The 15,106-nt window shown below is 39.4% G+C and overlaps 1 protein-coding gene across 1 annotated transcript in view; it reads left to right on the plus strand.

Annotated features, from left to right (window-relative positions):
• Positions 1–209: 209 nt before the first annotated feature.
• Positions 210–15,106, plus strand: part of LOC138056567 (laminin subunit beta-1-like) — a 36,779-nt gene continuing 21,882 nt past the window's right edge. Inside the window, exons 1-10 of the mRNA XM_068902385.1 lie at positions 210–458; positions 597–766; positions 2,443–2,735; positions 4,261–4,500; positions 5,213–5,479; positions 7,616–7,736; positions 7,991–8,179; positions 11,319–11,498; positions 12,386–12,489; positions 14,300–14,515. Coding sequence (XP_068758486.1) covers positions 718–766; positions 2,443–2,735; positions 4,261–4,500; positions 5,213–5,479; positions 7,616–7,736; positions 7,991–8,179; positions 11,319–11,498; positions 12,386–12,489; positions 14,300–14,515 — 1,659 coding nt within the window. The 5' untranslated portion in view covers positions 210–458; positions 597–717. The remainder of the gene's footprint in view (positions 459–596; positions 767–2,442; positions 2,736–4,260; positions 4,501–5,212; positions 5,480–7,615; positions 7,737–7,990; positions 8,180–11,318; positions 11,499–12,385; positions 12,490–14,299; positions 14,516–15,106) is intronic.

The raw sequence follows: 15,106 nt of genomic DNA on the forward strand, positions 1-15,106 counted from the left end.
TTTCATATCATGCATGACGCTTGAAGGAGATATGAATGGTCTGTGTTTACATACGGTTCCGGAATGTAACAGGATACTTATGTTCGCGCCCCCAAAAGGTGGTCTTGGCGCGGAAATTCGCATGGCGATATCAAAATCCAATTGGCTGTTGTAAACATTCCAAGCATTTATTGAGCCATATTATCTTTCCGGTGGCTCACATCTGTCTTGTCGTTCCTTTGAATGCTAAATTCACCGGAGATTTCCTCTTTCTGCCATGGTAAGATTGGAGCTCTCTCTTTTGCCCCTAAGCTTTTCGTAGCGGCTAAACGGCCCGAGGATCCACTAAATTCGTTCTTGGAGGAAATCGTTTTCAAGTCACACGACCCGAGGTTCATTTCATAAGCTCTTGGCCTTCAATGTGCAAGAAGCTTGTCTTTGTATTATTCGGAACCAATTCTTCGTGAAAGTGGATAGAGGTGAGTATTTTCCTTTTCCAGTATTCTCTGTCTGCAGCCTTCTCCAGCTGTTTCTATCTCGTCGAAGTACCGATGGTCTGTGCTGTTACTATAGACAGCGAAAGCCTGTTGAACTCTCTTGTTGTGTTTCTTTCATAGGAAGCTGAACTTAATTTTGAAAGAAATTCACGTGCTGTTCTGACCAAAATTCAGGGTGGCACATTGGAATACTCGCTGGTCACTTCAAATCACCTATTTTGGTTTACACTTGTCAACAACAATGAACAAATTGCGAGGGATGATCTCGACTTTTCTTCTGCTGAATGTCGGTGAGCGAACACACTTCTTTATCAACTAAGAACATGGTTATTTTATGTTTTCTATTTTGTATAACCGATTTTCAGAGTTGCCCACCTCAGTGGTTTCCCAGAATGATGCCTATCGTTTACAAAACAGAGCTTTGTTGTTCTTCCGTCCCTTCCATGTGTGTTCGAAACTCCAATCTCGACGTGATTTCTTCAAGGTCAATTGGCCGAAGACCTCACGCTGTCAAAAGTAGATAAGTCGGCAACATTTCAGTGAGTTGCAAGCCTTAGACTTTTTCTCCATGTTCTTTAAAAATAAAGAGGGGGATTCTAAATATGTAATTTGGTTGTATTTACATGGAATATGATATTATTCGAGACGGAGTATGTCAGTTTTCTACTGCACGCGTTTAATAGGCGCGGTATGTAGGAATTCTGCGGTTTTCTTTTCAGCGTTTACGCCCAGGTTATAGAGGAAATGGTTTATTTATTTATTTATTTATTTATTTATTACCAGAAAGCATTGAAATTGTCATAGGCCTATTTCTGAGAGCCTTTGCTACACGAGAAAATTTTATGTTGCAATTTTGAATGTAATATTAAAATACCAGGGGAAGCGAGTATTTGTCGAACGTTTTTCTTGTGTGCTTACGGTCGTTTTCATCCAAGCGTGGACACGTGTGACGGGAAAACATATTCTTTGAAGTTTGAGTTTGGCAGACGTTAAGCAAATAGTGGAATCTTAACTTTTGCATGTGATGTCCAGTCTTGCCGCCATTCTAGGAAAACTTGCATGAAGATCTCTCAAACTTCGGATGACTGAACAAAAATTGTCACCTTTGCAGCCAATTAGAGTATTTTGTCCCATCACATGTCTGTGCTTAGATGAAAACAACAGTAAAATGAGGCGGTAGCACTGAGAGATTCACTAGGGAAACAAACCTCATGCATATGGTCGGAAACCAATGCAACCTCTGAAAACATGTGTTAAATTGTGTGATTCCAAAAAATATCCTTCCCCCCCTCCCACTGGTTGTCAGTGGAAATTCCTGGGGGGGGGGGGTGCTAAAGGGTAGAAATTTCCAAGGGGTATGGGGGGTGCTCATGAGAAGAATTTTCCACAGTGTTGTAAAAGACGCGATCGATCGTACCTGACATACTTGCGAGGATTATTTTGATTTGTAGCACAACAAAAATTAGATGCCCTTTCGAGAAAAAACTTAAAGATGTTTGTCTCAAACGTCTTCTTCTTTGCTGGGAGTTTGCTATCATCTCTCTGACGATGAAAAGTCACTTCGTTTTGGCGCGCACTGTGTATGCATGAGAAAAATCAAGATGGCTGACCAGTTGTAGTCTTCCCAGCCATTTACATCTAGGCTCAACTGACAGTCGACCAATAACATCACAAATAAGTTGACCAAGGACATCTACGACCGGAGCTCTTATAGTATCTACTAAGGTTATACAAATCACTTGACGCTGAAGATCACTTCCGCTCAGGTTGTGGAAAGGTCAGTCAATGTCATCTCAAACAGTCCTTCTCAGGACTACACTCACCCAGATGATCGTACTTTACTTAATTATGACATGACTCCTGGGTTCAAACCATTTACGATTTTATAAAATTTGATATAAGGAAGTACTTCATTGCATGAAACAGAAAGTAAATATCATTTTAACTTTTTTTTTCTTTTCTTTAGTTTATCAAGCTTTTTGTCAAAACCCATGTGACAAACGTAGCTGTTACCCAGCCACTGGAAACCTTGTGATTGGCCGTGCTGACAGGTTGTTTGCGTCATCGACATGTGGTTTGGTTGAACCTGAAGACTACTGTATCGTATCCCACCTTCAGGATTCCAATGAGTGTTTTGTGTGCGATGCAAGTACACCAGAGAACAACCATACTGCACCAAAAATGATTTCTGAATTTAATGGCAAAAAGGAACGATCATGGTGGCAATCAGAAAATCTTAAAGAAGATGTTTTTATCCAGGTAATTGTGTTCATGCAAAAATATTGAATGAGGCACTCATTGAGACAAGCAGGGCCTCTCACAGGGTGTGGGATTTTGGAGTCAAATTGTGCGGGAACAAACTTAAATTGTGGGTGAGATTTTGCGATGTTTCCAGGGCCGGAATTATGCATGATGAAAGGTTTTCTCTGTCATAGCGATGTGAGACGAACATAACGGGCTTTCATGACAGTGCGTTGTGTTGTGTTGGTGCTGTGAAAAACAGTTGGTACATTCATTCCTTACCTTGGGGAGCTTGGTGTGATAACATTACACAATGCTTTGCAACCATTGTTTCCTTACGGCACATTACTGCAATTAAATCAGCCGCGGCTTTCGGTTGCCTTCGTCTTTGCCTCGGTTACGGTTTTTGTCCAGCCTACAGGTACATGTAGGTGATTTCAGGGTAAACAATATCGGCAAAGACAAGGTATTACCGCATGCAAATGCACTAATAGTTTTGAGCAGTACTGTACATGTATCATGCCAATTGTTATGGTGTGAGCATTTATATTTTGTTAATGTGGTTCTCTCCCATGTCAATAAATAGTGTTTCATACCTTTTTTACATTTGTATCGTTGTGAAATTCCTTCAGTAGGAATTGACATACATGTACATGTACATCATGATTTATATAGCTTGTTATTTTTTCTTGTATAGGTTGTAGTTAAGAACCTAAACAACGTGCCTAAAATTTAAGAACTTTTATTGTTTTGGATATTGGAGAAATGCCAAATGAAGTGGAACTGAGCTAGTGCCCAAGACCGCCCGGAGCTACATATAATGTCTTGTATATTTTTTCATCAATGGTCTACAAAGCTGTTTGACAAAAGCGAAAACAAAGGTGTTTTCGGAAAGGAAATGGCCTGAAAATTGCTTGAAAAGGCTCAAAAAATTTTGGTCATAAACAGTAAAACATATAGTTATAAAAGCTCTAAGCACATCACTCAGTATTGTGCGGGATTTTGCGGATATTTAGGAATTATGTGTTATTGTGCAGGTTTGATTGAATTGTGCAGTCGTGCACCCTATCAGAAGCACAGGACCAGTGCAGTTCACAGTTTTGTTGAAATCAGTGATGTCTTCTCCCCATATCGCACATTAGTTTGGCACTTCAAATCTTGGAAATTAACAAACTTTTACCAGTACCTGTTCCTGTAGACAAAGAATTAAAGAAATCCATGAAGAGGTTCCCACGGTGCTTAAATTCCCCTACTGATATATCAATCCCTCTGAAGATCACTTTCACTCACGTTGTTGAAGTGGCAGTCATAAACAGCTGTCCTTCTACACTAACTGAGAGAATCAAATTTCATCAAGTTCTAAAAGGATTCCCAGCTTTTCATGCCAGTTGCTTAATTTTTTGGCACACTTTGTTACTTTACGAGCAATTAGTGGCAGTTTTGCTAAGTGAGTCACCAACAAGCCACGCAAAAGTCAGATATTTATCCAGAACCCTTTAGTCTCTAATGTCCTTGATGACTGTTCATTACTTTCTAATCATAGCTTAATCTAGAAGCCCAGTTTCACTTCACCCATTTGGTGATGACATTCCGCACATTTCGCCCAGCTGGTATGATCATTGAACGATCCTGGGACTACGGCAGACACTGGAATGTTTATCGGTATTTTGCTGCTGATTGTAAGCAGACATTTCCTGACATACCTGATGGATCTCAGGTTGATGTTGATGACATTATTTGTACAGAGGATTTCTCATCGGTGGAGCCATCTTCTGATGGAGAGGTATGGAAGTACACAGCATGCACTGATGAAACACTGGTATGTTAGGTTAGGTGCTGTTTGTGGATGAAAAGCAGACTGACTCGACTTCTCTGCCATAGTTTTCAATATGATCTTTAAAGAGCTTGAGAAATAATGCTGGAATAGTAATAATTATTACATGTATTTCAGCATTATTATCCTGAACATCAGGCTCGATTCAGATACTGGTATTTGGTGCAAGAGATTTTACGAATTAAAGGTTGAGTTTCAGTCGCATGACTCTTCGGTAGATTAACTACTGCATTTTCTGGAAAAATAAAGAATTGGGATAGGGTTAGAAGACTTAACACCATCCAAATTTGGAACTGGAAATAGAGTTCTTAATTAAATCAAATACTCTGTTTGTATTACCTAAACCTCTCCACTTGCTCAGTCAGGAATTCACTTTACTTCAGCTGTTGTTGAAAGATAAGAGGATTGAGTACTGTAACTTAAGTGATCTGATGTCCCATATAAGGAACCTTACTTTGTGGAACTTTGTTGTACAACTCATTTTGGCTCATGATGCCAATGCATGTTGATGATGATGTATTTATTATCCCATTAAGTTTTTGGAAAACAAGTCAGATTAAATACTCTTCAACAACAATTTAATGTAATGCAGGATTAGTGCTTCTCCCTCCCAAATGCCTTCTAGTTCTAGTGGCAAACATGTTTCTTTTTTGATTGGCAGGTTATATTTAGAGCTTTGAATCCTCAAATTCCAGTGAAAAACCCGTACAGTGAAAAAGTTCAGAACTTGTTGAAATTGACCAACATACGAATCAACTTCACCAAGTTACACACTCTTGGTGATTTGGTGCTTGACCCAACCAAACCAGACATCAAGTTGAAATATTATTACGCTGTGTATGATCTGGTAATCCGTGGCAGCTGCTCGTGTTATGGGCATGCTGAACAGTGTCTGCCGCTGCCTGGAGAAGCGACCATTCCTGGCATGGTGAGTGTTCAAAAGGGCTTATACTGTAGATGGGAGGGTCTTCTTGGGAAATTGATTCCTTATTTTATAACCAGTTTGTAAGTGAAAGGCCAGGAACTCAATCTGAAGGGGAGCAAATCTTGAGTTTGGAAGGAAAGGAAACGAGTTTGATCGTAGCACGAGTCAAGTTCGAGCCCGAGTCAAGTTCAAGTCACGAGTCAAGTTCGAGTCAAGTTAAATTTTCCTTTTTTTTTTAGTAGTTTTGTTTTTAATTGCTGTGTGAAAATAATGTACCAGAGGTAATTAGGTCTTTTTAGGGCTAATTAGGCCTAAAATTAGCTTTAATGAATGTTTAGGGTACTTTTCTTTAGGCCTAATTAGGCCTAATTAGCCCTAAAAAGACCTAATTAGGCCTAATTACCTCTGGTACATTATTTTCACACAGCAATTAAAAACAAAACTACTAAAAAAAAAAGGAAAATTTAACTTGACTCGAACTTGACTCGTGACTCGAACTTGACTCGGGCTCGAACTTGACTCGTGCTACGATCAAACTCAAAGGAAACTTGAAAGGACAAGATGCATGTAAGAGAATGTTAAAAATGAAACAAATCATGTGATACTGTGGCAGGGGGATTTGCAGAATTCCAAAGGGGAGATAACTGGACATGATGGTTCCAGATTGGTGTTTGAGCCAAAGTACTGTAACATTGCTGTGTAATGTAGCTGGTCCAGGGCCCAGTTTTTCAAAGCGGATTATCACTAATGTCAGATTAAAAATTAACAAAGGAGTTAATTTCTCTACTCCCAAAACAAAAAGTTGAAACATAAAAGAAAAGTTTACGCTAATCCTGGATTAAGTTAATTGGCTTTTGAACAACTGGGCCCAGGTTAACAAAAAGAAACAATATTATTTTGTAATCCATGAAATTCACTCCAGGCAAAGGTGAATCAAAGGGTTACTAAGGGTCGCAAGCACGTGGCAAAACTATTGTCTCATTGGTCAACAACTATCACCTATCACCTGACAATTACTGCATCAATATTTGCTGTAATAACTTAAAGCTAACAATTTCAAAACAAGTGCCAAGACTCAGTAACTATATGTAGTTGTGAACTGCAATAACATTCAGCCTTGTTCAAGATACCTCTGCTTGTGAGACTCTTCAACAACTGTCCAAACAACTGTCCAAGAACAACAATCTCTCAACAGCTGTCCAAACTTTTTTTTTCAAGTGATTGCAATGGTTTGATCAATAAAAAATTGGTGGACAACTTTCAAGCTGTAAACAGAGCGGCGCATTACTATTATTATTCTTATACACAGATTGCATGAAACAAAAGCAAAAGCAAACAACCAGTGCTCAAAATTAAAGAAAAATCAACAACACAAGAAAACTAAACTAAACCCTTTAAATTGGTTGCCCTGATACATGTAAATGCTTGGTTGCCCATTGGGAAACCCCCTACGATTAAATGTAATGTTGAGATGCAATCACATGGCGTTGGAGCTTGTGTATACCATAGTTCTAAGTGTGTGCCTTTTTTTTTGTGGAAGTGTGGGTTTAAGTTTCAATCTCCATCGCCAGCTACATGTGAATTAATTATTTTCCTATCTGACAATTTTTTTGTAAAAGCCACAGATATTCAAAACACGGGAAATTAATGCTCAACTGCGGCAAATTAATTATTGTTAACTTCACACTACTATCAGACATTGACAACAGAAAACCGTTGAGTGAGTCACTTGCTGCTTACGTAATACATTTTTTATTTTTGGCTGGAGTGTCTGTTCTTTTTTTCTTCGGGCAACCAACCTTTACATTTTACCAAAAACTATTCGCCCAGTAAACTTTCTGGTCGTTTAGGACGACCGGATGACCTCTAATTTCGAGCACTGAACAACTATTTTGGCCTGTTTTCATCAAATTGCCTTTGTTTAAATAATTATTAATAAATTATTCTTAATTCATGAAGATCTCAAACCTGTGTGCACGATCAGCCTTTGACGTTTCAGTATACGTAGTTTTCTGTAATGCTCTCCTGTTTAAATCAGCTTATTGAATATCCTTAGTATCATACATTGGCTTCCCTTAATCTTGCATGACAGCGTCATCTAACATGTCAACCTGTCGATGTTACCTTAAATTTCTTCAGGTGTATGGCCAGTGTGATTGTACCCACAACACAGAAGGAAAAAATTGTGAGCGTTGTAAGAAAGGTTTTAACGACACCCCTTGGAGACCAGCAAGTCCACAGGATTCATTTGAATGCACAGGTACATCTTGTCTACTTAAAAGTACATGTACAAAGCTGGAAGTGTAATGCATGATGATAAACTAGTTGCTTTGCAACAGGCAAAACAAAATCACAGTCTATGAAGGTTAATAATTAATCTTATTATCCAAACATGTTTATCACAAACCATATAAGAAACATGAGAATTGCCCTCAAAAGACTAAAGAAAAAGACCTTTTTCTTGATGCCTTCATAGAGAAGCCATAAAATATTGTGAATAATATTTCTCTTTAGAATGTGATTGTAATGGACATGCAGATGAGTGTCGTTTTGATCCTGCTGTGTATGCAGCATCTGGAAATGTTAGCGGTGGTGTCTGTGTAAACTGCTTACACAACACTGTTGGCCGAAAGTGCGAAAAGTGCAAACCACTCCACTACCAAGATCCTGCACGAGATTTCAGAGATGTTGAAGCTTGTATTCGTAAGTATTAGTTAAATAATATATATATATTTAGCCGAGCCTAAAAGCGGAGCTCCTCAATTAGTAAGTTTTTTTTTTACAGTCATTTATATAACCAATTAGGGTATTTATCGTACTTAAGCCAGTTACACACGAGGAAGTTTTCTTTGACAGGCTTTGACTTGTCAAGTTTTATAGACGAGTTCACGCTCTTGAGTGCATCATGGGTAATCAGTTCAAGATAGAGAGAAATTCAAAGGTTTGTAAGGAAGTGCAAAATGAAAAAAAGTAAATGTATTCATGACTTATTTTGGGTTTTTTTTCCCCGAAACAGAAGATATGCGCTCAAAGGTAGAAATTATTGTATTAAAAAGAGTTTCTGTCCTACATTTCCTGTAATTCCAAAGGCACAAAATTACAGAGAATGTGTGGAGACTAACAAAAGCAATATTTAGGAATTCCAAAGAACAAATACCAAGTCTAGTTCATCTCAGTTGTGAACATGAACTTATTTGTTTGGTTTATGCATGAAGGCGAAAGTCTATAAAGTAGAGTCATTTATTACACATAACATGAGAATTTTATTCCATAAAGCTCATTTGTACAAATCGATACGCTTTATTTTCACATGTGGAAAAGGCTTATACTGCCAATCAGAATGGCGTACAGCTATTTCACATGTGGAAGTATAACCAATCAACGATAGCGTAAAGGCGTTTCCATGCCAATCACTCGTGCATCTCGTGCAAATCGTACTTTGTTATTGAGTTAAATTAAATTTGCATTTGGTTCTATAATGTTAGTGAGTTTTTGTTTCTAATTTGCGTTCAGAAAACTATTTTAACGAAAATTCTTGTCTTATGTGTAATAAACAGTTCACGTCATAGAAAGTGCTTTGTACGGGGTTTTATTCACGGGTTGTTTGTGTAAAAAAACCCTCACTCGCTTGTTCCTCGCTCGTGCAGGTTTTTGACACAAACAACTCGTGAATAAAACCCCGTACGCAGCACTTTCTATGACCTAAACTATATGTACAGTATATTTTGCTTTGAATTGCCGTACAGACCTTTGAATTTCCCGCCATGTTGCCCTGATTACCCATGATGCAATCGAGAGCATTAACTCATCTATTTGCCGGTGTGTCAAATTTTTCATTGACAAGTGCACTTGTTTAAAAACTCACTTGTGAAGTCAAAACTTGTCACGGAAAACTTGCACGTGTGTAACGAATAACGTATCGATCCACAAAGTAAAAACCATACTTCGGGTAAGTTAACTTAATCGCGAGAACAAATTGTGTTTTCCCTGCATGGTAACGAGCAAGCTGCATTCTCTCTGCCAGGGCATTTATTCAGTAGATACTGATGAAATACCAGGATTTTTTTCCTTTTAGTAAAAAATCATATCTTCATTGCGCACAGTGAAGATACTTTTTTTATCTTTCACGTATGAGGATATTGGTGTCGGCATGGTTACCAACAGGATTAGCCAATTACAAGAGAGCTTCCCGCTCAGGGTTATAGAATTTTTCTCTTCTTCATTAAAATTTTGAATTTTTGGAACAGAAAATACATGTATAAGTATTATTGTCTATATTTCTCCTTTATAACTTTATTTCCTAGTTTCGTAACATTTTTGTGACAGTCATGTTGCGATAGGTGACCACTTTTTTTAATTGCATTATTTTGCTGTTTCGAAAATGAATTTAAAAAGTATCTATAAAGTAAACAACATTACATGGCCGCTTGGGGATACGAGTTTTATCTTCTCGTGCTGAAAGTATCGCTCACTCGTGAGAGATACTTTCACTTTGAGTAGATAAAATTTCTATCCCCGCGCTGCCATTGTAATCTCCTCTATATATGTTCGTCATTCACTTAAAACAAAATAGACACATTGCGCATGCAGAGATTTACAAACCATAACACAGAAACTAAACTGTCAGTGAAGATCCACCTAAAACAGAATAATTTCTGTTGTTCACGGGCGCAGTGAAGTTGAAAATGCAAAGAACAGCGGGACAAAACAACTCCAGATATTGTTTTGACTGCTTGACAGGCGACGCTACTTCATTGGACACGCACATGAGTTTGACAAAATCCAACAACACGGAATTTGAACCAACAAGGATTTTGCAAATATTGTTGCACGGAAAAAAAAATGGAAAAATTATACGAATCTTGCGGTTAGCTTAAAATTAATTGCTCACCGCACTTTTTTAAACTGATGTGAAATTACGCTTACTTACCTTCTGTAAACAAGTTGTTGTGTTGCTGCCGTTCCTCCGCCTCTGAATTTTCTTTTCACGTTGCCTTTGCCTGTTTTTTACCTCCTAGGTCTGTCTATTTCCCGCTCCGCTTTGCGACGTTCTTCGCTACAATTTTGTCTCCGTTCTCTATCCCTAACTCGCTCCCTTTGGCGATCCTCTCTTTCCCTTTACTATTCACAGCCTGTTGCATTTATTCTGCGGTTGTTGGCATGATAGCTATCGTCTTTTGTTTTTCTCAAGGTTACCAGTAAGATTGAACCTTAAGAACCAACACAAATCTTTTAGCTAAACTGGCTTTGATTGAGCATAAAATCCCCTTTAAAAACCGACAACGGTCAATATGATTTCCCGCCAGAAAAACGCGGGTTGCCAAATGCATTCTGCCACTCGATTTCCCGCCAAGGAAAATTGCCCGAACACTCCCATCCCCAGAGGCTGTCTGCCTCCCTTCCTCCACCCCGGCAGTCTTTACAGACATACGCTGAAGTCATAACCAAAAAAAGCGCTAGTCGTTCTAGCGCTGGAGCACTAACTGGGGACACTGTAAACTGAAATCAATAATTAACGCAAATCAAGTCAAATGTTAGTTTTTGAGGAGAGGAGAAAACCGGAACACCCGGAGAAAAACCTCTCGGTGCAGAGTAGAAAACCAACAAACTCAACCCACATATGACGCCGAGTCTGGGAACCGAACCCGGGCCACATTGGTGGGAGGTGAAGGAGTGCTCTCACCACTGAGACATCCCTGCACCCCACTGCACATTTGTACCAACAGCTTCCAGTGGCTTAGCTAGGGGCGGCATGCACCCTAGATGAGTTTTAGCTTTATTTATTTGTCGATTTTATTGCAAAAGGAGTCATGTTTTTGTTACTTTCAATAATGTTCTCCAGCATGCAACTGCGATTCTGTGGGTGGGGTGAGTGGTGGCGAATGTGAAGGAAAAACTGATCCAGCGGCAGGTTTGGTTGCTGGGCGCTGCATCTGCAAGAGAAACGTTGAAGGCATTAGATGCAACCGCTGCAAGCCAGGATACTGGAATTTACAATCTTCAAATCCTGATGGTTGTGAAGGTAAGAAATATTATATTTGAGTGATTTTCTGTGGGCTAAAATCGAAAGCCACGCAACCAAAATCTACTCACTGTTTTTACCAATTGACGCAGAAGCAGACATTCATAACGCAAAGGAAATACAGTACGTGCAGCCAGCGCTAAGCTCGGGAAAGCGAATGCAAGCCAATCACAGTTGGAATGACAAGTAACTGTTTGACCAATCAAAACGAACGTAGAGATTCAAATGAGCCAATCATAAAGTGAATACATGCATGCGACGCAGGGAAACGGGCAAATCATAATTTTCGTATTGTAAATGTGGCGCCAATCTCGGAGCAGATAAATTCGCTTGAAAGCAATCGAAAGTTTGTATTTTTTTTTCTTTTTTTAAGTCAAGTTAACTCCGCTGTGAAACAAGTGGGGTGTCAGTGTAGTCCATTTTTTTGTCTCTCAAGCGAAAAGCATAGAAAGTGCCAAAGATTAATTTAATTCGTTTATGTGCAAAGCGCATTGTACGACTGATAGGTTAGTGTGGACCGATCAATTTTTTGAGTGGGAGCGACTTAGAGGTCCAAGGTTTCAACCAGAGCATTTCAAAGACAAAAAATTGCCATGAAAATTGCTCCGTGGAGAATGTTTGTTTTTTAAAAATAAAAACAACCATACCTTCTCTCCTAAATATTATTAGGATAACTTCCAGTGAACTTCCTCTAAGCAAGACTATTAATTTTTGTCTTGCACATGTCATTGGCATTCAGAAGTTGAGTCAATTTTCTTTGATTTTTAGTTTATAAAGTAAATATATTTTCATTTAACTGCGTATATGAGATGATTTTTCAAATGAACGATAATCTCAGTGAACGGGACTCAACATGTTAATTGTCTCCCGTCTCTTGCTGTTTTCAGCTTGTTCCTGCAATTCTCTTGGCACCAATGTTCCTTGTGACGCTAAAGACGGCAAATGCACGTGTAAACGATTTGTGATGGGAGCAAGATGCGATCGCTGTCAGGTAAGCGGTAAACAAACGGTGGCCTTTTAGCTAAGCCTCTTTGAGTACAGGTGTCCGCTTTCTGGAGTGTTGTCCGTCAAGAGAGAGAGCCATTGGGAAACCACTTGACTGAGATCATAACACTGATGTAGTAATAACCACTTGCTAAAATTGTCAAGCATAAGCGCTATCCTGATTAAAAAATGAAGCTCATAAAATCAAAATTGGTTTTGATGAGAAGGGAAAAACGGGAGTGCTGAAGAAAAAAACCTCTTGGAACAGAGTACAGATCAAACACATTCGACCCACGAAGCTGGGATACGTTGTTGGAAGGCAAGTGCGCTCACCATTTTGCCGACAGTATCCCCTCCTGAAAACCTCTGCGTAAAGGAAAGGAACTTTATCTAAGTGTCTAGCCTTCTAATGCTGGAACACTAATTAGGGACACTGTAAACTGAAATCAACAAATTATAGCAAATCAAGTGAAATGTTGGTTTTTGAGGAGAGGGGAAAACTGGAGTACCCGGAAAAAACCTCTCGGAGCAGAGTAGAGAACCGCCAAATTCAACCCACATATGACGCCGAGTCTGGGAATAGAACCCAGGCTATATTGGTGAGAAGCAACTGCTTTCACCACTACACCAGCCAAGCACCCGACCTGTCTTGCAATGCGGTCGTGGATAAAGGCATGAAGAAAGGCATTATAATTAAAATACTTGAAGTTTCCAGGACGTTTGACATCTAAACCTAATAGGCCATTTACGAGTTCATGTCTGCCTCCACTTCAAAACGAGTCTAAGTGCGAAGTTTTTCTTATGCAAATTAGTTTTCATTTATATATAAAGTAGAAGGAATTACCATCACAAAAACTTCGCACTTAGACGCGCTTTGAAGAGGAGACAGACATGAACTCGGAAATGGCCTATTTAATTGCCTGTTCCCACGCCTCTCGCTTGGTTCAGTGTTTGATAGTCATGAGTTATAGTACTGGAATTACTTGAGAACTTAAGTTAGGGCAACCACGTAACAACAACGGGTATGAGCCCGCAAGTTATTTTTAAAATTATTTTCCATTCTTCTATTCCCCTTGTTCCCTTTAAATATTTGCTTGTGTTCCTTTGTTCCCGAAATTACTTTCAAACTTGCTCACCGCTTTTTGATCCCTAAAATTGTTTATGTTCCCTAGTTCCCTGAGATATTTTGTCATTGTTGTTAAATTAGCCGTGTTCCTGTGTTCCCCAAAACCCCTGGGAGGGTCTCATTAATCAGTCCCCGTTTTTCAGCATGGAAAGTGTGTACCAACATTTCAGAAATAAAATCGGTATGGACAATGTGTCGTTGTGTGGAAACAAAATTGAACACTTATCGTCGGGTGCTGACATCTTCCACATGACCTAAAATTTGGTATTTTGCCATCGTTGTTGGGATAAAAAAGGCTGGTCTAAAACACAGGTCAAATTTCATAGATCAAGACTGGATGTCCCTGCTCCACTGACGAACAACTAAGCCAAAAGTTTCCCCTAGACCTGAAACAACATTTTTGTTGAGTGATTAGGGCTAGGAGATACTTATGGTGTTGTTTATTTATCTATAGCACAGTGACGTGTACACTGACCTGTAACCTGTGTTTTAGACCTGCCGGGATGGAAACGGCAGACGAAAAATTACGAAAATGTAAAGCGCTCATGCGGAGTGCGCGATGCCATTGCTTTTATTCCTAGTTTTCTCTTGTTCTCGTATTGGTCGCGGTTGCTCTTTCTTGAAGCTCCCTTTTTTCAGGTATGCCCGAGTCACTTACTGATCAGTTCCCCATTTTGCTATCAATTTTTAGCCCGGTTTTTGGGGTCTGAGTGATACTTTGCGTGGATGTGAGACGTGCGAATGTGACATCGGTGGAAGTTACGAGAGAAACTGTGAACAATTGAGGGGACAGTGCCGCTGCCGCACAGGCATCACAGGAAGGCGTTGTGACCAAGTGGAGACTGGGAACTACGTTCCTTTACCCGATCACTTGAAATATGAATCAGAGGAAGCTAAAATTATCGGGGTGAGTTTGAAGGGCCTGCAATGTATGCCAATTGCGGAACTTTGTCGTCGATAAAATCACATAAAGTATTTTTAAATTTGCTTGTGCGTAAAACTTTCAAGTTTGCAGCAAATCAGGGACCAATGACGAGGTGCGCACAACTTCGATATATTTTTGCTATGGAATCACTACGCATTGATTTAGTTTTATATTGAGACTTAAATAGTCTTCCATAGCATCGTTACATTGGGCCGTTTTTCGTCTTTTAACCCTTGGTTTTGTGGACGTCATCGTTGCGTAAGTTCAGAAAGGACGATCCCCACTGCATGCATGAAGACGTTAGTTTCTAGACATCATAACAGACGGGCTTATGCTTTGGTAAACCTTGGACCTAGTGGCCGTAGGAATGACGCAGACTTAAGAGGGACAGTGTTTTGATTGTCAACCGAACCAACCCTCAAACCTCCCATAGTTCAGCGGTGAAGGAACCCGAACTGGTATAGTAAGCCAATTTCCGGTATCGCAATGACATACTTTCTAGTATGGGGAGGTCACAGCTTCTGGTATCGCAAGGTCATAGTCTTAGTTTCGTACTTGGTTATACCTTTTAGT

This window comes from Montipora capricornis, chromosome 7, assembly GCF_036669925.1.
Source record: "Montipora capricornis isolate CH-2021 chromosome 7, ASM3666992v2, whole genome shotgun sequence".
Lineage (NCBI taxonomy): Eukaryota > Metazoa > Cnidaria > Anthozoa > Scleractinia > Acroporidae > Montipora > Montipora capricornis.